This window comes from Garra rufa, chromosome 2 (genome assembly GCF_049309525.1).
Source record: "Garra rufa chromosome 2, GarRuf1.0, whole genome shotgun sequence".
Lineage (NCBI taxonomy): Eukaryota > Metazoa > Chordata > Actinopteri > Cypriniformes > Cyprinidae > Garra > Garra rufa.
The window spans coordinates 17,207,310-17,232,638 of NC_133362.1; the positions used below are offsets into that span (position 1 = coordinate 17,207,310).

General features: G+C 37.8%; 1 protein-coding gene across 1 annotated transcript in view; it reads right to left on the reverse strand.

Annotated features, from left to right (window-relative positions):
* Positions 1 to 25,329, reverse strand: part of macrod2 (mono-ADP ribosylhydrolase 2) — an 849,841-nt gene that overhangs the window by 30,169 nt on the left and 794,343 nt on the right. Inside the window, exons 15-21 of the mRNA XM_073834923.1 lie at positions 16,436 to 16,465; positions 15,966 to 15,998; positions 15,484 to 15,519; positions 14,714 to 14,755; positions 10,175 to 10,246; positions 5,369 to 5,464; positions 1,158 to 1,232 (exon numbers count right to left, since the gene is read on the reverse strand). Of these exons, the coding sequence (XP_073691024.1) occupies positions 1,158 to 1,232; positions 5,369 to 5,464; positions 10,175 to 10,246; positions 14,714 to 14,755; positions 15,484 to 15,519; positions 15,966 to 15,998; positions 16,436 to 16,465 (384 nt within the window). The remainder of the gene's footprint in view (positions 1 to 1,157; positions 1,233 to 5,368; positions 5,465 to 10,174; positions 10,247 to 14,713; positions 14,756 to 15,483; positions 15,520 to 15,965; positions 15,999 to 16,435; positions 16,466 to 25,329) is intronic.

A 25,329-nucleotide genomic window follows, 5' to 3' on the forward strand; every position in this document is an offset into this window, starting at 1 on the left:
TATCATATTTAATATATAATAAAATATAATAAACAAATAAAAATATAATATATATTAAAATATACTTACTTAAAAAATTGTAATTATAATTGTAATTGTAATTTTTGGAACCTGTGATTATTTTTCAGAATTAGTTAATGAATAAAAAGTTAAAAAGAACAGCATTTATTCAAAATATAATTCTATATACAACAATATAAGCCTTTGCTATTACTTTTTATTAATTAAACATATCCTTGCTAAATAAAAGTATTAATTTCTTTCAAAAAAAAGAAAGAATAAAAATTTACTGACCACAACCTTTTAAATGGTAGTTTAAGTTGTTACAAGAGATTACTATTTTAAATAAATGCTGTTCTTTTTTACTTTTTATTTATTAAAAGTATCACAGGTTACAACAAAGTATTAAGCAGCACAATTGTTTTTTAACACTGATAATAATAGAATGATTTCTGAGGGATCGTGTGACACTGAAGACTGGAGTAATGATGCTGAAAATTCAGTTTTGCATCACAGGAATAAATTAAATTTTAAAATATATTCACATAGAAACATTTTATTTTACATTGAAATAATATTTCACAATATTACTGTTTTTACTAGATTTTTGATCAAATAAATGCAGTCTTGATGAGCATAAGAAACTTTAAAAAACATTACAAATCTTATTGATCCCAAACTTTTGAACGGCAGGGTACATATGTTTGATACTATTGTGAAAGGTATAAACAATAAATACAATGCAATTCTACATTACATTATATTTATATAACATTTTAATAGTTCTTACAAGAAATACATAATATTTATCTTCTAAAGCTTTTAAGGGATAGCCAACCCCAAAATGAAAATTGTAATATTTTACACACACTCACATCACTCCAAACCTCTATTTGAGAGAAGATTTTTTGAAGAATGTTGGTACCAAACAGTTTCTGCTCATATTGACTTTAACTGCTTTTTTGTCAATACAGTGGGAACATAAACCAACATTTAAAAAAAATACACAAAAGAACAACATAAGAATAAATTATAACAGAGTTTTCATTTTTGTGTAGACAATCGATTTAAAGAAAGAATCGGGACATCAAAGCATATGTGCATTGTGCCATGTACATCTCTCTCCTATTTTAATTACGTGATCATATCAGTCTTACCTTCTATCGGTTTTTCCGGTTCATCAGGCGGGACTGTCTGCATCTTCTTTGCTGGGCTACCCTCTTTCTCTTCCCCTTGACAGAACGAGACAGATTAACATATTAATGGATAAAAAAAACAATACTAATCCAATAACATTGTCCTTTCTGATTTGCTCACTTCTCAAAAAGCTCCATTCATAATTCATCCAGTTCAGAATTACCATCCCTTTATTTCCTCATTCAGATCCGGCAGCCGGTGAGATTACAGTTATCATTTTTAATAATGGGTCTCAGAGACAAATTTGAAGCCCTGCCCTCGAGAGTGAGGGGAGGACAGCCTCATCTGAGCCTGAGTAATCGATCAAGAAAATGGCGAAAAGGAGAGAGCGGGCCTTGATGATGCTCATCTGTTGCCTATGGTGGCGCACACACGAACACACACACACACACACACACACACACACACACACACACACACACACACACACACACACACACACACACACACACACACACGTGGACGTGGTGTATTTACTATCTGCCAGATGCAGGAGAAGTGCATAAGACTACTAGATCTCCTGTATGAAACTTAGAAGATTAAAAACATGACAGCTGTTTCTTTTGCCCTCTCATACTGCCTCAAACGGCTGACAGCTTTTTGACAGCATATGCCTGTGAGAAAACACTACGCTGTGTTTTTGTTTTCCGTTTTTAAGTTGTCTGCATTTAACAAGGCTGTGCGGTCACAGATAGCAGGCTCGTATTAAGACGTCAGTGCTTTGTATGTTTGGCGAGTTAAAAAAAAAACGGTTAAACACACACAATGCCAGATTTGAAAACCTGTAATGGCTTTACTAAGAGGATTTTCATGACAAATTGAGAGATTAGGAAATTCCTTGGCATCTAAGCTACTAACCAGAAATCACGACGGACTCTGGAGATGCTTCCAATTTCTGCACACAGGCTTTTCAGAAAATTTCAATTTCAGCACGCATATACATAGAAAACAATCAATCAATAGACAATCAAAAAGCAAAATGCTTTTTTTGAGAGGGAAAAAATTGACTGTCACATCTTGATAACAGGAATAGAAGCTTCCAAGCTGCCAATTCCTGTAGGAAACCTATAATGAATTTAGAGGACTGCTGAATGCCTTTACGAACGCAATTACATTAGATAACAATATATCACATCAAACAGCTTTTCATGGGTAGAAAGACTTCACTCTAAGCATAAATTTTCACTAAACATTTCTATTTAAAATTCTAAAACAAACAACCCAGGCTCATGAAAATATGTGCCTCAATATACATTTCTGCAACACAGTAATTGCGTACCTTACTGCACGCTTTGTGGCAATTTCAAAGTGAAATGTCCAGAGAGTGAAGCTAAAACACACATTCAGTGTGTTAATGTAGCATATTCCCTACACCAAACCCAAACCTAGTGTTAACAAATGCAAAAGTAATATAAAAACGCATTCGTTGATGCAGCTGTGCTCATTTAACTTGCTTATGCGGATTTGAATTGTTTTGTCGAAACCGTAGTTTCATGGGATTCGTATGGAGCTCTTCATCATTCAAGTGCAACGCCGTATCTCGTAAGCTACCGAGCAAACCTACTAATAAAGAAAACTCATGCATATGAAGCGTTATATGTGACAACATTCAACAGATTGAGTTTTCAAATCACGCAGGAATCATAACATAATATTCTGCAAGTAATTGGGTGAAATTAGGCTTTATTAATCAAAACTATGTACCTGTAAATCATACTTTGTGTGTAAAGAAATAAAAGTTGTCAGAGTTTTACTGCCTCTAGAGTTTATTTCAACTGGAAACTGCAGTGATTCGTACAGACAGTGAGGAAAAATATTATTTGATCCCCTGCTGATTTTGTATGTTTGCCCACTGACAAAGAAATTATCAGTCTATAATTTTAATGGTAGGTTTATTTTAACAGTGAGAGACAGAATAACAACAAAAATCCAGAAAAACGCATTTTTAAAAAAGTTATAAATTGATTTGCATTTTAATGAGTGAAATACGTATTTGATCCCCTATCAGTCAGCCAGATTTCTGGCTCCCAGGGGTCTTTTATACAGGTAAGGACTTGAGGTTAATCTCAGCTTGTTACCTGTATAAAAGACACCTGTCCACAGAAGCAATCAATCAATCAGATTCCAAGCTCTCCACCATGGCCAAGACCAAAGAGCTGTCCAAGGATATCAGGGACAAGATTGTAGACCTACACAAAGCTGGAATGGGCTACAAGATCATCGCCAAGCAGCTTGGTGAGAAGGTGACAACAGATTATTCGCAAATGGAAGAAACGCAAAATAACTGTCTTCCTCGGTCTGGGGCTCCATGCAAGATCTCCCCTTGTGGAGTTTCAATAATCATGAGAACGGTGAGTAATCAGCCCAGAACTACACGGGAGGATTTTTCAATGATCTCAAGGTAGCTGGGAACATTATCACCAAGAAAACAATTGGTAACACACTACGCCAAGAAGGACTGAAATCCTGCAGCATCCGCAAGGTCCCCCTGCTCAAGAAAGCATATGTACAGGCCCGTCTGAAGTTTGCCAATGAACATCTGAATGATTCAGAGGAGAACTGGGTGAAAGTGTTGTGGTCAGATGAGACCAAAATCAAGCTATTTGGCATCAACTCAACTCGCCGTGTTTGGAGGAGGAGGAATGCTGCCTATGACCCCAAGAACACCATCCCCACGGTCACAACAGGACATTGAAAATGGGTCGTGGATGGGTATTCCAGCATGACAATGACCCAAAACACACGGCCAAGGCAACAAAGTGGCCTAGCCAGTCTCCAGACATTAATCCCACAGAAAATCTGTGGAGGGAGCTGAAGGTTCGAGTTGCAAAACATCAGCCTCGAAACCTTAATGACATAGTCTCTCCTGATATGTGCGCAAACCTGGTGGCCAACTACAAGAAACGTCTGACCTCTGTGATTGCCAACAATGGTTTTGCCACCAAGCACCAAATCATGTTTCGTGAAAGGTTCAAATACTTATTTCACTCATTAAAATACAAATCACAAATCAATCTATAACTTTTTTGAAATGTGTTTTTCTGAATTTGTTGTTGTTATTTTGTCTCTCACTGTTCAAATAAACCTACCATTAAAATCATAGACTGATCATTTCTTTGTCAGTGGGCAAACGTACAAAATCAGCAGGGGATACATTTTTTTTCTTCATTCATTCATGTCCTTTATTTAACCAGGTAAAAAAACTTTTTGAGATTAAAAATCCCTTCTACAGAAGTGACCTGGCCAAGATGCAGCACAACATTATAATTTTTTACCTTACTGTTTAGGTAATTTTTTGTCAGGCATGCATTTTCAATGAGCCTATGTTGAAAACAACACATGATATTCAAAACTGAAATGCCAAGTGTTTGGACAAATTTTGGTTTTAGACTAAAAAAAAGGTTCATCCACTAAAAGCCAGCTAGTTAAAAAACAAGTAATTTTGAGAAAAGGTTATTCATTTGTTCGCAGATGACACAAGATTTCATATTTTGCATCTAATGATGTTCATTTTTAATGGCTTAAATGTGAAAATGCACTTTAGGCCATTTTCATAAACATAATTCCTCATCAAGTTAACAAATCTCACTTAGTCCATTAGACATTCACTGATAGACTTTTGTCATTATGAATTAATTTCATATACCAGCTCCTCGGCTCTCCTTTGATCAGTGTTTTATAGTTATCAAGCCAGAAAACTTTCCACATCTAATTAAATTTCAGTGAATTTAGAGCAATTTTACTTGTAACTATCTATACATCATTACTGGCCTTATCTGTGAGAGGAATATCCCGATCTACAATATAAAAACCTCAGGCAATGTGGTAGAAGTTTGATAGATACAATACTAAGATGCACAACTATCAGATTAGAGCAGTCATGCTAACTATTATATTTAGATATATTCAGATGATCAACTTTTAAGTCAGTGTTTACACTTGTTGAAGAAAAAGGAAGTACAAAAGAGTTATTTATAACCATCTTTTGCTATTAAGCTGGATAATATGAAGTATTGTATCATAAAATCACATCCTCTTTAATGTTTTTTTTTTATGTGTGTCTTATAAATCTTTTATATAAAGCTCTTATTTTTTGTGATCTGTCTGTATTGACATGTTTCTTCTACATCCAGTGGGAAAAAACAGTGTGTGAATGATGTGTAAATCTCACCTGGAACTTGTGGGTCTTCTCCCTTGCCTTCTTTCTTCTCCTTCTCATTTTTGCTCTCCTGTTTAGGTTTCTTCTCTGCTGTTGGACTCGGCTCCACTAAAACCCAAAGAGACACTCATAAATAACATGCATCTGGGAGAAACATGAAAATGTCAATATCACTTAAAAAGAAAACATTACACATTCTGCAACGAAAGGAATATCTCACGCTTTGAACACTATCACAGAGTACTCTCTATATTGGGTTAATATGAACAAACTCAATATGTCCTACTTCTAGTTGAAGACATACTGTCAGAAGTAGAGTAATCATGTTTTATTAACTTTTAACAGAATGTTTTGCTGGATTTCTGTTATTAGTATTCTACCGTCACTGAAACAGCCTCCTCATTGCAGAGCTTAAGATTTGATTGACATCTTTACAGTGAGAAAGCAAGTAAATGTGGAAGCCGAATATAAATTTTCAGTCCTTCACTCGCGCTCTCATTGAAGAAATTGCTGTAGGCGTTTAATTGATCAGGGATGGCTGGTAAAACTAGCAGCATCTGGGAGACGGAGAGCCTTTCTCTGGTACTCGACTGGATGCAGCAGATGTTCTTCTGTTGTGGATTTGTATGTATGGCACTGATCATGGCTTAAGCCTCTGATTAGTCATGTCCTTTCAGGTGCACTCAGGGTATGAACATGAGAATGTGAGTCTATGATCTCTGTCTGTGTGTGAGTTACTTAAGAAATGAGGATTAAGCCTTGCATTAGAGCTGGGGGATCCTACAGGGAATCAAACCTGTTTGGCTAGCTTGTTGACATTTCTGGAACTTGTTGAAATTGATTAAGTACATTTATTTGAAATTCATAAGAAACTTGTCAGAATTCACATCGCTCAGCTTCCAGTAAATTTCAACTGTCGCTTTAGTGGGTCCTAGTTGGCTTTTAGTGGGCAGGACTGCATTAAGTAAGAGTGATGAAGAAACATGAAATTTGAAAAACGTGCTTGTTATTATAAATGGTGCATCTTCTTCTGTCGTGTGGACACGGTTTCCATTTTCATTTAACAAATAGCGTATGATTGCCAAAAACGCTCTGCATTCAGCAGTCCATTTAACACAAAAGCAATAAGTAGCGAGAGAGACTGTTACAGGGATTTTACCATGATGAGAAGTGTGCTTAGGCACCAACGTGAAATCATTAAAATATAATTAAACCTAGTAAAATGATGACAATCTCGACAAAAGCTACTCTGTCAAGCAGGTTACAAAAATACAAATAGTTTTTACTGTGGCATTTTATGGTTTCTATTGATATTTTTTTCTCTTTAAAAAAAATAAAATCTTCTGAATGTTTCATTTTTATTACGATCTTTGTTTGTAAACCAATAAGGCATAATGCTTTTTAATATAATGAGGTCTTCCTGTTCCCTTCCTGTTACCAATGCTGGCTCAAGAGTAATACTATATAATACTATGGCTTTTTAAATATACTTTAAAATGTAATTTATTTCTGTGATGGCAAATCTGTTATAAATGTCGAATACTGTTGTGTCTCTTTTTATTTTTTGATCTATTATTCTTTGAAGAAAAGGTTTTCAGTTTTTTTAGTAAAACTTAAAACAAATAAATTGATAAAAAATCTTACCTTTTAAAAGGTAAATAAAATTAAAAAAAGCCAATAAAATAATTTAATAAAATTTATTTTGTATTTTAACAGACAACTTATCAAAATAAATAAATAAATAAAATTAAATAAAAAATAAGTAAATGTACAACAAGTTTATTCCTCAATGAATTGGAAAAAAACAAACAAACAAAAAAAAAAAAACAAGAAACTAAGGATTACAGTTTGAGGCTCCATGAGATTAGTATTTGTTATGTTTTATACTCAAATGTGACCCTGGACCACTAAACCAGTTATAAGGGTACATTTTTAATGAATTTCTGTTTCATTAATGTATGGTTTATTGGGATAGGACAATATTTGTCCGAGATACAAGTATTTGAAAATCTGGAATCTGAAGGTGCAAAAAAAAATCTAAATATTGAAAAAAAAAAATCATCTTTAAAGTTGTCCAAATTAAGTTCTTAGCAATGCATATTACTAAAAAAATTAAGTTTTGATATATTTACAGTAGGAAATTTATAAAATATCTTCATGGAACATGTTTATTTAATATCATAATGATTTTTGGCATAAAAGAATACTTCATAAAGTGAACTTTACATTTTTATACTTCTATATCCTGAAGTTTTTTACAGAGGTATTTGTTCATATATAATTTGCTTGATTTTATACAACATTTTATTACTGTTTATTATAAACTGTAAGAAAAATATAGTTTTCTGCCTGTTCTATCTAGTATTTTCTGAATTATGGAGTGAAAAAATGAGATACCCAAATCGATAATCGAAAATTTTGACTTATTTAAGACTGGTTTAGTGGTCCAGGGTCACAAATGTACAACAAATTTGATGTTTGAGCTAACAAATCACTGTAGTCACTGAAAACGGCTATAAATGAAAGGAGTGTGCAAAAAGATTCAATAACTGCATATATTGTGAGATGAAATATTGGTGGACGAGCACTCAGATTAACTTGATGAGTTCTAAATGATGGTTTTAATGGAGAGGAAATAGGCGACCCATTGCTTAAGACCGAGCGGTATTAAGCCGCCACTTTGGGGTGAACCGGAGCAGCTGTTTCAGCCTAATGCCTTTAATTTGTGTTTGGGTCTCTCTCCCTCCCATCTCATCCCTCTCTCTCTTTTAAAGGGATGGAGAGTCAGAGTATCCATCTGTGCGGTTCCAGCTAACACCTGTGTCTGCTCTGGAGTGGGATACAAGGCCGCAAAAGACATCAATTTTGCCCTCGCCCACACGCACATACACACTCCATCAGATGAAAGACACAAAACAGGATTTCATGCACACGTGTCCACCCTGACTCCATCTGCGTGGAAAGCGTTTGAAGTCGCAGTTCAGAGGGACACAGACATGCGTTCACATAATCAATGGAGGAGTGGGAAGTGTGTGGGGTAGTTTGGCTGTTTGTGCAAAGCTCATATCGCACCACCTGGGCAATATGGAGCCCTGGAGGCCTCCGTCCTTCACTTACAGATACCGAGACTCATGTAGCGTCCTGCAGGAAAGTAAGTCTTATATCACCCACACACACTCTCGTAACAGCCGCCCTAATAACCAGCCGCCCGAGGACTCTTGATCTCACTGCATCCCAAGACGAGCCAAAATTGCTCACTTTATTGCTAATTTTTTAAGTGAAAGTATTTCTGAGGTGTGGGATAGCTGATTTCAAATATTAAACCTAAGATGTCAAGACTGTTTTATCACTTAGAGTCAGAGGCGCAGTTTTTATTTGAATATTAAAACTGTATTTACCTCATTTTAAAAACCACAGCTGGTAACAAACATTGCAGGTAAATATCACACTGCACATTTGCATATTGTGAAACTTGAAACATTTTCTGTTTTTAAATGCACTAAAAATATTAATCTTAAACACACTTTATTACTTTTTCTTTATTGCATCACATATTCTGTTTTTTGGTAGTTAAAACTGATATATTTAGCCTGCTTTGAATGCCAAGATGGAAAGTGCGTGAACTGACTAATTGAAGATGAGTAGTACAAGACTTATTTTATGTTACAGAAGCCTGGCAGTTAACTGTTATAAATATTGATATCCACCAAATCAGCATATTAAAATGATTTCTGAAGAATCATGTCACAATGAAGACTGGAGTAATGACTACTAAAAATTTAGCAGAATAAGTTACATTTAAAAATACATTACAATAGAACATGGTTATTTTAAATTGTAATAATATTCTAAAATATTACTGTTTTACTAAATTGATGATTAACATTGCCTTGGCGAGTATAAGAGACTGTGGAAATTAAAAGTAGCAATGAATAAATTAAAATGAATCTAGATTAACAAACATTGTGAAAATGGTTGTTCACTATTAGTCACTGATGCTTCAGAAGGAAGTACAAAGCATTAAGTGGTGGGGTGTGAAAACTTTTTGAATTTGAAGATCAGGGTAAATTTAACTTGATTTGTCTTCTGGGAAATATGTAAGTATCTTCTGTAGCTTCTGAAGGGCAGTACTAAATAAAAATAAAAAATTATATTAAGGCAAAATAAGAAAAAATTACACATTTTCATTCTGTTCAAAAGTTTTCACCCCAGCTCTCAATGCACCGTTTTTCTTTGTGGAGCATCAGTGAGCATTTGAACCTTTTGTAATAGTTGCATATGAGTCCCTCAGTCATCCTTAGTGTGAAAAGATGAATCTCAAAATCATACAGTCCTTGTTGCAAAGGGTTCAAATTCACAAAAATGCTGAAAAACCAAAGAATTTGTGGGATCTGAAGGATTTTTCTGAAGAACAGCAGGCAGTTAAACTGTTCAGGACAAACAAGGGATTTTATGAACAACTATTACTAAACAAAAACAAAACAAAACACAGCTGTGGATCATTCAAGTAACAACACAGTATTAAGAATTAAGTGTATGTGAACTTTTGAACAGGGTCATGTTTATAAATGTAACTATTATTTTCTCTTGTGGACAATATGTAAACATCTTTTATGTGATATATCTTATTCAGGTCAGTACTAAATAAAAAATAACATGCATTTGACCTCTTATTTTGGTCAAATAATTAACATTTTGCAGATACTGCAAGGTGTATGTAAACTTTTGACCTCAGCTGAGTTTATGCTTACAATTTCTGCTTGAATTTCAACCAAATGTTAGACTGAAATCTGTGAGCAGGCAAAATGGAGATGTTACCTCCAGGGTCTTTCTTTTCAGGAGGTTTGTCCTGTTTCTCCTCTTCCATGGGATCGGAACCAAGGCTCTCATCTGTGGAAAATAAATAAACAGAAAAACAATTACACTTGTCTCAAGAAATATCTGGACACCCAAGATACCCACATGCACCTTAGAATGGCAGACACCAAGGCAGAGACAACAATATGGGTGTCATTCATTTTGAAGATAAATTGTTTATTTTTCCCAAGCTTGGTTTGTTTTTCCTGCTGAAATGAGATGTATTCAGCCAGGGTATGAATTTTCCTCCTGTGGTTGTGTGTGAGACAGCTTGTGTATGGAGGTAAAATTTAGACCAACTTTTTATCAGTAGGATTTGATGCTGTTTCCACACAGATATATGGCCACATATATTAAAAATATTTGAAAAAATATATATAGATTTTTCTTTTTATATAAAATTAAATATAAATTCATGTCCCAATCACATTTTCTTGGTAATAAACATTATTTACACTATCAGAAAACAAACAAATAAATGTTTTTTTTTTTACATGCACAATGTAATAAACATTCTATTTATTAAAACCAAATACGTATCTCATTAAGTTTGTGTTTTTAAGTATTTTACATTTATTCCAAAATAATAACTCAAGGCAGTAAGAATTTAAGGTGAGACACTGCAGGCAAAAACTGTTTTTGGTTTTTCATAAAGTGTTTTTTTCAGACTAGTGGAAAGAAAACATCCAAAAGACACCATTAAGTGTTTCTTTTATAGCACTTTATCTATGTGTCAACAGATTTAAATTACAATACATATTTTTAAAGGCCGTTTTCTCAAAATGAGTTTTTTCTTCTACACTGAACCATAAATCTCCACTTCAGTAGCACTTACACAAACCAAACTTTACATTTTTAGTCTTGTCTATATCCTGAAAGTTTTTACAGAGGGATTTGTTCATGTATAATTTGCTTTATTTTATACATTTTATTCCCCCCAAAAACTGTAAGAAATATGTTTTCTGCCTAAGTATTTTCATAATTATGGAGTGACAAAATGAGATACCCAAAAATCCTTCTGTAAAAACATTTGACTCTAATATGTCCAAAAAAATTAAACAAGAATTTTGAAACTGACTTTAACCAGTGTTTAGATTGTAGTACTAGAAATGTATGCAAATTAGCACATATTTCATTAAATAATGAATCATTTTCATATTAAAACTGAACATTTTACAAAAAATTGATTACATTGATATTACAAAAAATGCTTGATAATATCAATGTAATCAATCAACTGAGTAAGTAAGGTGATAACTATTAGTTATTTTAAGTATTTTTGAATTTTCAAAAAATCTAAGATTTGTAAATATTGGTCACAGGTGAGATATACTTTAAATTTCACTAAACTCACAAAAAACTCCCACAGATCATGTTTTCATGCCATTTCAAGTTTTATTTTGATGTAGCAAAGTGGTTATATCTAACTGTGTGAGTTGTTTACTTACTTTTTTAAATTAGTCTTCCCATTAACGCCATTATATTGTTCATTCAGACTGATTCGCGAACGCAGAATGCGCATGAACAAAAGAGGCGGGATTTATCGCATGAACCAATCACAACTGATCATAACCAGTTATATCCAATCATATCTCAGTGGAGGCTTTGCCTCCTCTCACGTAACTTTCCCCCAGTCATTCTCAATTATCCCCCACCAAACTCACATTATGCTTCAGGGGATCTGTTAAAACTCAGTGGGCTCAGGAGAGGCGGCTGGACAATGCTTCTTTACAAAAACGAGTGATTTATACACTTTTTTATGTTATATTTTGCAACACCGCTGTTGTTTGATTTTTTTTTTGTACTATGAATTGTTTTCTCATCCAATATTTTATTTCTCCTTGGAGGAAATGCCCCTGAATGTACAGTCGTGGCCAAAAGTTTTGAGAATTACATAAATATTGGAAACTGGAAAAGTTGCTGCTTAAGTTTTTATAATAGCAATTTGCATATACTCCAGGATGTTATGAAGAGTGATCAGATGTATTGCATAGTCCTTCTTTGCCATGAAAATTAACTTAATCCCAAAAAAAACTTTCCACTGTATTGTTAAGAAGGCTTCAGGGTGTCCAAGAAAGTCCAGCAAGCGCCAGGATCGTCTCTTAAAGAGGATTCAGCTGCGGGATCAGAGTGCCACCAGTGCAGAGCTTGCTCAGGAATGGCAGCAGGCAGGTGTGAGCGCATCTGCACGCGAAGTGAGGCCAAGACTTTTGGAAGATGGCCTGGTGTCAAGAAGGGCAGCAAAGAAGCCACTTCTCTCCAAAAAAAACATCAGGGACAGATTGATCTTCTGCAAAAAGTATGGCGAATGGACTGCTGAGGACTGGGGCAAAGTCATATTCTCCGATGAAGCCTCTTTCCGATTGTTTGGGGCATCTGGAAAAAGGCTTGTCCGCAGAAGAAAAGGTGAGCGCTACCATCAGTCCTGTGTCATGCCAACAGTAAAGCATCCTGAGACCATTCATGTGTGGGGTTGCTTCTCATCCAAGGGAGTGGGCTCACTTACAATTTTGCCCAAAAACACAGGCATGAATAAAGAATGGTACCAAAACACCCTCCAACAGCAACTTCTTCCAACAATCCAACAACAGTTTGGTGAAGAACAATGTATTTTCCAGCACGATGGAGCACCGCGCCATAACTAAGTGGCTCGGGGACCAAAACGTTGACATTTTGGGTCCATGGCCTGGAAACTCCCCAGATCTTAATCCCATTGAGAACTTGTGGTCAATCCTCAAGAGGCGGATGGACAAACAAAAACCCACTAATTCTGACAAACTCCAAGAAGTGATTATGAAAGAATGGGTTGCTATCAGTCAGGTTTTGGCCCAGAAGTTGATTGAGAGCATGCCCAGTCGAATTGCAGAGGTCCTGAAAAAGAAGGGCCAACACTGCAAATACTGACTCTTTGCATAAATGTCAGGTAATTGTCGATAAAAGCCTTTGAAACGTATGAAGTGCTTGTAATTATATTTTAGTACATCACAGAAACAACTGAAACAAAGATCTAAAAGCAGTTTAGCAGCAAACTTTGTGAAAACTAATATTTGTGTCATTCTCAAAACTTTTGGCCACGACTGTATATATAACGAATGAAAATAATACAAAATTCATAGAAAAACACATGAATGAACAAACAAACATGAAAAACAATGCAGATACATCTTTATGTGCTGTCCGGCACTCGTGATTCATGCGTCGCAGGTGCTCGGCACTCAGATTTAGCCTCTGTCTTGCACAATCTCCAGCTCTGCCTCACCTGGTCTTAAAAACCTCTCTGTTTTGCTTTTCTCCAGGGAACATAATTGCAAGTATCTCTGGCTCTTGGGTTCGGTCCAAGCAGAACGTTTGCTTTGCCTCCTCTGCCTGGCGAGACTACTATTAATAATGCTCATAGCTACAGCTGTCAGTGCTGGTATGGGAAAAGTAAATCAAAAGTTGGCGATAAGGATGTCAAAAAGCACTGGTACTCTGGTAGCAAGTCGATACTCCCAACCCAAAACAAAACAGAGGTTTATGAGTGTGCAAATGCGATTCAGAGCTCTGCAGTCAAAGTGACATTAAGTGCAAGCTCAACGTTAGCTGAGCAGAGGCAGGCTGTGGCTGGTTTTGTCCTCGGGGTTTGAACGTGAAGTTTCTATCGCGCTACATGAATACCCAGAGGGAGTCGGGCCATGCGCCTCTGAGCGTATATGTGTGTGTGTACAAGCGATCATTTCAGCGTGTGCAGTGGTGTGTGTCTGTCGATGCACATGTTCTGATGTCTGTCTGTGTACGTTCGTGTGGATTGGAGCGAGGTGTCTCATTAAACAGATGCACCCCCAAAACACTCACACGCACGCACGCACACGAGCGTCACGGTAATAACTGTATCTGACAGCCACTCTCCCTGTCCGTAATGAGACAAGTTCAAGGACAACAGAGCCAATCCAGATCCTTCTGTGAATGGGTACAGCGTGACACATGAAGCGTAAAGACTGTGGAGAGACCTAGTGAATTTTCTCGCTTACTAGCATGTAGACTCCATGCATTTGGGGTGAGATCTATGCATACTGAACCACAAAGACGGACCTATTTTGCATGTTTTCTGATTCCTATTGTTCTTGGCTACCAGATATTATGACAAATCAGGAAGTATGTAGTGGTCTGAAAATGTATTGGTAAAATTGAAAAGGCTTAAGTCATAACTAAATATGTATGAATGTCATAAATATGTATGGATGTCAAATATTGCAGCAAACAAATGGTGCTGAAGGTGTCAAGTGAACCAGAAGGTGTCCAAATACTTATTTTTGTGATTTTTTTTGTATGAAAAGCATGCTATAAGTGTTAGATCTGATATTTTGTTATCTAATGCAATTTAATTTACAATTTTTTAAGTGTGTCATAAGTGTTTAACTTTTTAGGGTCCACTGTATGTGCTGTTGGTTATCATCACATTGGTGCTTAATCATTAATCCTGACTAAATTTTAATAGGAAAAAACAGAATGATGACAAACCTAGCTCCTGGCTTTCCATCGGCACATCCTTATTGGATTCATCTGAAATCAAACAAGAGAAGAACTTAATGACAAGATTTGTGTCTTTCTTCTTAAATCCCCCTTAAAAAAAAAAAAACAAGCAAGAAAAATCTTTTTTTGGTCCTTTCATCAGACTGCAGTGGCTAATCCCATATTAAAGAAGAGAGGATGATTGTTATCTAATCACTCCTGCTGCTGGCAAGCAGAAATGAAAGCACCAATTCCTCTGTGAAGAGGAACAGGAAAGACTCCAGCTGATGTTTGATTATCAAACAAGTCTTTTTCTTAATGGCTCACTGAGGATGAGAAACTTCAGTGTGATTTTAATATTAAAATTTGATATTACAGCATCACACAAATTATTTAATCCCATCTTCAATATAGTTTGAAAACTATTTCAACTCAGGATGTTGTTTGGTTCTAGTTGTGGAGTTGAAATTGTTTTGAGGAGAACAAGCCAATCAGTAAGCTGTGGTAGATAAAATAATTTATTAATTACAGACAAATTGTGATAAGATAGATAACACTAGTTAAAGCTAGTTGGTTAAACTAAGATAACAAGACACAGGAAGATTTGAATGATGTGTCTTTTAGAAGAGACAAGCACTTAAGTAAATCTGCAGACTTGCTCTTCTTGCTTGTAAACTGTAACTACTCGGAAACGACTCTGTCTCAGGGTTTTGTGCTAGAAGGTCAATGCCAGGAAATACAACATTTTCTTATCTGTGATCATAACATGAAAGGTTTACCTTGCTGGCTCATCATTTCTTCATCCGGATTTTCATCTAAAAAAAGACATTCATAGACAAACATGCATTAGTAAATATGTTACTGAAATCCTTCTGTCATAAAAAAGAAAAAAACAAAACAGATAAACAACCAAAAACCAAAGGAAAACACAAAGAAATAAGCAAAACTAAATAAAAAAAAGAGATTAAAAAATCTAAGCCAAAAACAAAAACAAACAACAGAAAAAGTCTAAAATACACAAAAAACATGAGAAAAAGCAAACAGAAACTAAAGAATCAAACCAAACAATTAAAGAAAGTCTAAGTAAAACAAAACCTGAAAACAAACCCTGAAAACAAACAAATCATACAAATCAGTATCATAACTTTAGCACATTGATGGGTATGTTAAAATGCTGTTTGGCTGATTATTTTCCTTCAAAAACCTTGATAAAGTAGTCCACTTGTCTTTAGCTTTGAACAATCATACACAAAAGGATTACCTTGCTGGCTCTTCTTATCGTCATCCTTTGCACCTAAAAAAAGAGTCACAGATAAACACAGATGTATTAAAAGTAAACATGGTACTAAAAATCTTCTGTCACAAAAAAAAAAAAAAAAGAAAACAGCAAAACAAAACAAAATGAAGAGAGAAAAACACAATGGACAAACAAACAACAGAAAAATCTAAGCAAATCAAAATAGAAAAAAAACATGGAAAAGACAACAAAACAGAAAAAAACTAAATAAAAACAAACAGAAAAAAAACACACAACAAAACAGGAAAAAAGCAAACCCCCAAAATAAGTTAAAAAACCGCCTAAAAAACCCACACTACTACAGTATCATAACCCCAACAAAATGAAGGGTATGTTAAAATAATGTTTGGCAGGTTTTATCTTCCTTCAAGATCCTTGATTAATAGTACACGCATTTGTCTTTAGCTTTGAATTATAATACACAAAAGGCCTACCTTGCTGGCTCTTATCATCATCCTTTGCACCTAAAAAAAGAGTCAAAGATAAACACAGATGTACTGTACTAAGTGTAAACATGGTACTAAAACTCTTCTTTAACAAACAAAAAACAGAAAACAAAACTAAATTAAAAAAGAGAAAAACACAACAGAAAAACAAACAACTGAAAAATCAAAGCAGAAGAAAAAAGAAAAAACATAAATAATGCAACAAAACAGAAAAAACTAGGGATGCACCGATATGTATCGACCGATCACTTGCGTGTAACCCGTAACACCCGAATTTCTTATAAGTTGTTTATCAATGGACCAGTAAGCTCAGAAGTATAGATTCGTCCAAGGAGAGAGAATTTGCACAACAGTGAACAACTCAGACACAAGGTTTGAGGTAAGAATGACAATTTTGTATTTTGACAGTGACCACAGAAATAAAAGATAAACAATGTTGTGTCTCACACTAAATCTCAGTTTAGTTTGCATTCAATAGTAACGATTTATACCGTTTTCTTTCCTTACAGGGCGTTGTATGATATCACTTGTCAAGGTAAGTTGATATTTCCCTTTTTTCTTTCTCTTAGTAGCTTTCTCTTTGTAGCTGATTCACTCAGCTGACTGTTAAAGTTGTTTGTGATTAAACCTATTATCAACCTTATCCCTTATTTAACTGATTTGTTCTCAATTTACTTATTTAACACTTTAAACATGTACCCATAAACCTCAAACAAAGTATTTGAAAGAATAAACTCCCAATAACAAAAGTACATTCAATCTGAACAATTCAAATTTTTCCCAGAGTCCAATGCTCGTGATGAACACTCAAAATGATTTTTTTTTTGGAAAATCAATCAGTTCCTAATATCAGTCCAGGAATCCAGGAGTTGATGAAATCCAAAGTCTATGCCGAAATAGGAAAAGTGATATGAAATTTCACTCCTACCATTCAAAGAAGAATAAGTGCAATGTTGGTGTTCTTTCAAAACAGGAAGGTTCAAAGGATCCGGTTAACGGGTGGCTCGCCAGTCCAACTCTGCCTTTACGCACTCAGAAGAGAGTTGAGACGGTCCTCAATCCAGAAAGGTTCACACTTCACTCAATTCGCATCCAGAGCAGACAATCAGCAGCTGAACATCAACAGACTTTCACATAGAACAACCAAGGAGAAGAAAAAAAACCTGGCCTTGAAAACAAAAGGCCAAAAGAACAATTAGCACTTTACAATATATGCATTAATTCAGTTTAACACAATTTTAAATAAACAGAACCATTTACATCCATTTAGTACTGTGTGCTTAAATTCCTTTGTGTGAGTTCTCTTATTTGGTATTACCTTTTTAACAGCAAAAGCATTTCAGCTAAATCCTATACAATCATTTGTACATTTATCTTGTTTAACACACAAAGCATGTTAATACTGGTATTTCACACAAATGAACATTATTTTTGTCTCTACTTCACTCTTATGTCTCTTTTCATCATTTATACCAACCCAAACAAATGGTTAATTTATGAAACTCAATTTTAACAAGACTTTAAACCGTAATGTAATGAAAATAAATGAAAATTGCATCAACTCACCAAGGAAACTCATTCAAATGTGCATATGAAACAGGAAAAACCCGATGGCAAATGGCGGATGATATATATTCTCAGATGCACTTCTCTCTCAATCGTCTTTATCAACTTAATCGTTTATATTCACTTCTAAAGCACAGAATCTCCCGGAGCAGCAATGGACATCTGCTCCCGTCTCAAGTTCACGAAGAAAAGGAAAGATCTAGAACGCTCTGCGTTGCGAAAATGCCGCGATAGCGGAAGACGTAATGACGTCATTCAAAACGCGATTTCATTGGATACTACTAAAATCCTAAATGTTTTACTTTTATTTATATATATATATATATATATTCATAAATCGTTATTTTAATCACAGGCATATATTTAATCTGGCAGCATTTGTTATTTTTACTTTTGATCTTATTATTTGCTCTATTATTCTGTCTCTGCTACTACCCACTAGTAACCTGGGTTACACTTTCCCCCTCTGAATTCAGGCACGTCCTCGGGCATGCATGGGGTTGAATTGTCACTACAGAGGGCAAGGTACTCGGTACACCAAAGGGCTGATCACTGGTGAATGTGGGCTCTTCCAGTGAAGTGGTAAGTGCAGAGCTCAACCCTTGTAGTAGGGACTGGATGACCAGTGTCAAAGGATTTCCTAATTTATGATACTCAAGTTTATTAGGAGGTCCACACTGCCTTTTAGAGCGTCTAGGGCCACTGGCACCTATATCATCATCCATGGCTGGTGGGTCACATGAAACATCTTTGGTAGGTGGGGTCTGAGCTTCATCATCCACAGGATCTGATTCCAGCACTCTTCCACTGGTCTCCACTTCAGCCATATCTCCATCTCTTCCAGACTCAACTCCATCGGTGTCAACATCAGCAAGGTTCACCACAGGTATGTGATTCTCATCATCATTATCTTTTTGATTTTCTGTTGAGACTAATTCTAGTCTGGTGTCAGTTAAACTCTCCTTTTCAGGGTTTACAACAGCAGAAGAGGATTCGAAGGACTCTACTTCAGGTACGGTTCCTTTTACAGGGTTTACCACTACAGAGGGTGATTCAATGGACTCCACACCAGGTGAGTTCTTTACAAACATGGGACTTCCTGAAGAAGGTAAAACAGTGGTTGTAATGAATTCCAACTGGCGTCTTGAATTTCCAAGATGAAGAGAGTCGTCATCAGATTCTGACTGATCACTCGATAAATGTTCTTGGTCGGCAGCTTTGAGAGCAGAAAGAGATCTAGTTCTTGGCTTATGTTGAACTTTTGGGGAACCTAACTCTTCAATTTCATTCACTGATAAGAATCCACAAGGTCGAAGTAAGTCACGGTGTAAAGTGCGAACTGGACTGCTCTTTCCCTCAGGCTGGACTACATACACTGGGAGATCTCCAACTTTTCGGACGACTACATAGACATCTGACTCCCATTTGTCCGCTAGCTTGTTCTTGCCTCTCAGTCTCAAATTTCTCACAAGGACTCTATCTCCGACATCGAGGGTAGAAACAACCACATGTCTGTCAAATCTGCGCTTGTTACGTTGAGCCACTTTTGCAGCATTCTTAATGGCGATCTCGTAGCCTTCCCTTAAACCATCTTTCAGATCCCTCACATATTGAGAGTGAGACTTGGTAGATCCATTCACTGGTAGGCCAAATGCTAAGTCGACCGGCAGCCTGGGCTGTCTACCAAACATAAGTTCATAGGGAGTATATCCAGTCACATCATTTCGAGTGCAATTGTACGCATGCACCAAAGGTTTCACAAACTCCTTCCAGCATGATTTATTTTTGTTTTCAAGAGTACCCAACATTTGGAGAAGGGTTCTATTGAATCTCTCCACTGGATTTCCTCTCGGGTGGTAAGGAGTGGTTCTCACCTTGCGTATGCCTACAATTTGACACAGCTCTTTGATCAGGCGCGACTCGAAATCCGGTCCTTGATCGCTGTGCAGTCTTTCCGGAAATCCATAATGTACTAGGAAGTTTTCCCACAAGCATCTAGCCACAGTTTGCGCCTTCTGGTTTCGGGTAGGCACAGCCACTGCGTATTTGGTGAAGTGATCTGTAATGACTAATATGTCTTTGGTGTTACTCTTATCTGGTTCTAAGGACAAAAAGTCCATACAGACCAACTCCAACGGCCTGGTAGTCTTGATGCTCACCATTTCAGCTGCTTTCTCTGGGAACGCTTTCCTACGTACACATCTTTCACATGTTTTGATCTTCTCTTCCACAGATGATGACATTTTTGGCCAAAAGAATCTGGTCCTGACCAGGTCAAGAGTCCTTTCCATGCCCATATGTCCCATATCATTATGGAGACTCTTCAACACAGTTCCTCGCAAGGCCACAGGTAACGCTAATTGATAGAATGTGCTTCCTTGATCTTGCCTCTTCCTGTAAAGCAGGCCATCTCTTAATTCTAACCGGTTCCATTCCCTTGTCCACAAGGTAGCAGCAAGAGACTGGTCCTTTGAAGTGGAAGGCTTCTCATTCCTCTCCAAACAATCAATGATGACTCTAAGATCAGGATCCATCCTCTGCTGCTTCCTCAACTCCTCATTGGACAGGTAAGGAATAACTGGAAGACCATGCTCACTTTCCTGTTCAAACTCATTAGGTAGGACGTCCACATGCAATGCTAAGGACTCAATCAGAGCAATGGAAGGACTGGACAATTTGCTTCCATCCGAGAATTCTCCAATTTGATGTCTGTCACAGATGGCTTTTATGGCTTCTGGCAGGATAACAGAATTCTCATCTCCAGATTCATCCAAATGATGAAGGGTAAACTGTTTTATCCTCTCCCTCTCTTTCTGGGATGCAAGGTCATCCAAAAGCTCTCCGTGTGGACGTCTAGAAAGCCCATCCGCGTCACAATTCTGACTTCCAGCCCTGTACTGGAGCTTGAAGTTGTAGGTGGACAGACTTGACAACCAGCGATAACTGGTAGCATCCAGCTTCGCAGACGTCAGAATGTAAGTCAAAGGGTTGCTATCGGTTACAACCACAAATTCCGCTCCATACAGGTAATCGCTGAACTTCGATGTCACTGCCCATTTAAGAGCTAGAAATTCTAGCTTGTGAGCTGGATACCTGGTTTCACTTCTAGTCAATCCTCTGCTTGCAAATGCGATCACCCGCATCTGTCCTTCTTGTTTCTGATACAAGGCTGCCCCGAGCCCGGTGGTACTGGCGTCAGTATGCAGAATGTAAGGAAGCCTTGAATCTGCAAATCCCAAGACAGGGGCAGAGGTGAGTTTCTCAATTATCATGTCGAAGGCCTGTTGACAGGACTGATCCCATCTGTCCCCAAATTCTTTTTTCGGGTCGAGATATTGTTTACTTTTGTTATCTTGTCTCAGACCTTTTTGAAGAGGCGGATACCCTACTGTGAGGTCATTTAGCGGTTTGATTATCTTTGAGTAATCCTGAATGAACCTCCGGTAGTATCCAGAAAACCCCAGGAAAGATCTTAATTCCTTGAGGTTCCTAGGTCTTGGCCAGGTTTTAAGGGCCTCGATTTTCACAGGATCGGTTTCCACTCCGTTCTCAGATACAATATGACCAAGGTATCGAACAGAATTCTGGAAAAACTTGCACTTTTCGGGTGACAGTTTCAGTCCATATTCCTTTAGCCGTTTTAGAACGTGCAACAGCCTCGACTCATGCTCTTCCAAACTTTTAGAGAAAATTATCAGATCGTCGATGAAGACCAACACCTCCTTCCTATTCAAATCACCCATACACCGTTCCATCAGCCTCTGAAATGTGCTTGGGGCATTTGTGATCCCCTGGGGCATTCTATTAAACTCCCAGAACCCCAGGGGACACACAAAGGCAGTCTTACACTTGTCAGCTTCCTCCATCTCGATCTGATAATACCCTGACTTTAAGTCGAGGACAGAGAACCATTTTGAACCTGTCAACACTGAAAAAACTTCCTCCAAATTTGGCAGGGCATAAGCATCTTTGATGGTTTGTGAATTGAGCTTTCTGAAGTCAATACACAAGCGTACAGAGTTGTCTTTCTTCCTTACAACCACTATGGGGGAAGCAAAGGGAGATTCTGACTCTCGGATGATTCCAGAAGCTAATAGATCCTGCAAATGTTTCCGTACCGCATCAATGTCCTGAGGATGGATGGGTCGAGGCCTGTGTTTAAAGGGGGTCTCATCATCAAGCTTTATACGGTGAGTGACTTTGTCTGTATGTCCATAATCTAAGTCATGCAAAGCAAAGACTTCAGGCATGGAATTTAATTGATCTAGTATCCGGTTTTTCCATTCAGGTGTCAAAGGAGAATCTCCAAAGTCGAAATTGAGATTGGTATGAACAGGTAGTTTTTCATTCACAGTGCTGGAATTCGTTTGTTCACTCTTCACTACCTCTTGCACTGCCCGCATTTCAGCAATTATAGTTCCGGGATGGATTGTAATGTCGGTCTGGGTTTCATTCTTTAGCACAATGGGTAGCTGGTGTTGCCTCTTGGAGGGTAAGGTATGCAAACAGCTGGCAACCAGCAAACCACCAGGTAAGGCAGGTGAAGTTGGTGACTCTAAAGCTACCCATCTCTCAACTGGAGGGCAGTTAACCAGAACATGTCCGTCAAGGACAACTGTACATCCAGCAGGTACTAACTCCGGAACGTTTCCCTTGAATCTCACCCAGCCTACTACATCAGCATTGGCTTGTCTATGTCTTACTTCCAGAACTCTTTGCACCGCACGGTAACCATGGAAGTTAGATTGAGGGAAGGATGCAGGTTGCTGGACATAGTTACAGTAAAGGGCATCTAATGAATTGGTGCCAATCAGAACTTGAGGCGTGTTCATCAAGTCTGGAACTACCAGGGCTAGTGTAGGTACCTCTGCCTCTGTTCCAAGAAACTCTCTGGGAAATTTTAGAGTGATTTCCACATATCCGAGATAAGGCACTGTTTGTCCATTTGCCCCTTCCACCTCCAGTAAGTTATCCAATGACTTAAGAGGACAATCTGACAAATGTTCCTCGTAAAATGACCAGGGAACCGTGGTTACCTGAGATCCTGTGTCCAGAAGGCAAGAGACCCTTTTTTCACCAACAGTAATTTGGGCAGTGCACTTCACTCCCACTAATCCTCTCGGTAAGTTCCTCAAGTGGAATGTGTCACATGTGTTTTGGTTGAATGGGTGTCTTGGTTTTTTAGGGCAATTCTTTCCTTGTCCAGTCTCTGTATGCCCCTCTACAGAGACCATCCTCAGTTTAAAGGTTTCATATCTGCAACGTGGTAGGCATCCCACTGCGCTTGTCGCTCCCTCAGTTTGCGCCTTTTCTCTGCAACTTTAGTAGGATCCGGAGGGTTCATACAGCTGTTGGCAAGATGGCCGTTTTCCCCACATCTGAAACAATACCCTGGACGGGGTCTGCTATCGGGCAGTGCACCATCTCTAGACCACTCTGTTGGGCCTGACTCAGGTAGCGGGGACTTGGTGCGGCTTTTGGACTGAGGGAACTTCTCTGAATTATTTCTGTACATCTCAGGAGCAGTCATTTGAACCTTCAAGTCAGCGATCTGCCTCTTTAAATCAGCAATTTCGGTTCCTTCCCTATCACTCTTAATTTTTGAAGTGGCTGCAGTTTGCAAGGCTGTAATCTGGCCCTGTAACTCAGCAACAACTTTTCTCAGTGCACTCACCTCATCTGGTTTGGCATTTTTTGCTTTATCCTTCTGACATGAATGTTTTTGCAGAGCAACAACTTGAGCTTGAAGTTCGCAGACTTGCTTTGTGAGAGATGTGTCAGCTTGATCATCTTGCGTGTCAGATGGATGTGCAGATATCTGGTGAGTTGACAGTCTAAACTTTGAAGGGGCAGGACAGTGCTTGTTTAGCCCTAAATGCTTCCGCATTCTCTCTTCCTTGGAAGCGTTTTTATCTTCTTCTGTGCGGATAAGAACTACTAATTCTGCAAATGAAGGAGGGTTGACTTTTCTCCTTTCCAGCTGGAGGTCAGCAATTAGGGCACTGTCCCAACACCCGCGACAGAACTGCTTAAGAAGACAGCGGTCTCTCTCACTTTCAGATATTCCACCTCGTCGAATGGATGTGCTTAAGAGAACCTGCAATCTGTGCAGGTAAGTTGAAGGCTTTTCACCATTGTTTTGGAGAGTGCTCATGAACCTGGCTAGCAACTCATCTCCATCTTCTACGGAGCCATATACAGACTCCAACAACTCCAGATATACTGCAGGTAGACTGTTGGGTGAAATATGTTTAACAATATCTGCTGCTGGGGGAAGCAGACTGTCAAGAATTTTCCTGGTCCTATACAAGTCAGAAATAGAAGGATCTGTCAGTAGAAGGTCGACACTTGCACGCCAAGTGTCAAAGTCTGGTTCGTTAACAGGTCTAGGGACTTTTCCAGAGAAAGACCTGAGACGAAAAGAAGTATGATGTAATGGAGCAGTGTCATTGGTTCGGACAATGTGCTCAACTACTACCTTCTGTATGCTGGGAGGATCAATTATGTCCATGGTAAGTGGGGGATGGGATGATACAGTGACTGTGGGATTGGTAGTACCAGAGCTAAACTTTTCCTTGGACAGGTTTTGTGAGTTTGGGGATTCAACATTGTGAAATGGCAAGTTTCCTGATGGAGCAGTTATTTGTTCGGTGGTCATGCTCTGTGATACAGCTGGGGAGAACTGTCCATCTGGTGAGCCGACTGTGCTGCTATCACGCAATTGAGAATCTGCTGCATTTGGGTATTCAAGCCTTTCACCTGAAGAAGGTGATGGTTCAGCAAGAGAAGGGCCGAATTTCATCTTCAGTAACTCTGTCTGGAGTACTTCCTCAATTGACTTTCCACTAACACTAGCAATGTTTTGCAATTCTTCCAGATACCCCTTAGCGGCACTGTCACTAGCAACATGAGGGTAGACGCAGCTTAAAGCACGCACACTAAAAGTGATACTAGGGTTTGACATACTAACCACTGATAGGGGCAAAAGGGGCATCAGTGTTTTCATTGGAGCGTTATAGGTAAACTCTATGATAGCATGACGATGGAACTCACAGTTTGGGTCATCAATGAGAAGGTTTCGACTAATGCTGCCATATCTCAAAAGCCATGACTCTAAGTCTGCATCTGCCTCAGTCAGTGTTAAACCACCAACAATTACTGAGTTTGAGATGTTTACATTCTCTCTCTTTATGATATCCATGATGTTAAAGTTCTGTCCAATATGTTATCTTTCTTGTGGACTCAGCTGCTTTAATCAGTCACTATTGTTGCAATCTCTCTCCTGGCTGGCTCGCCACTTTTCGTATGTAACCCGT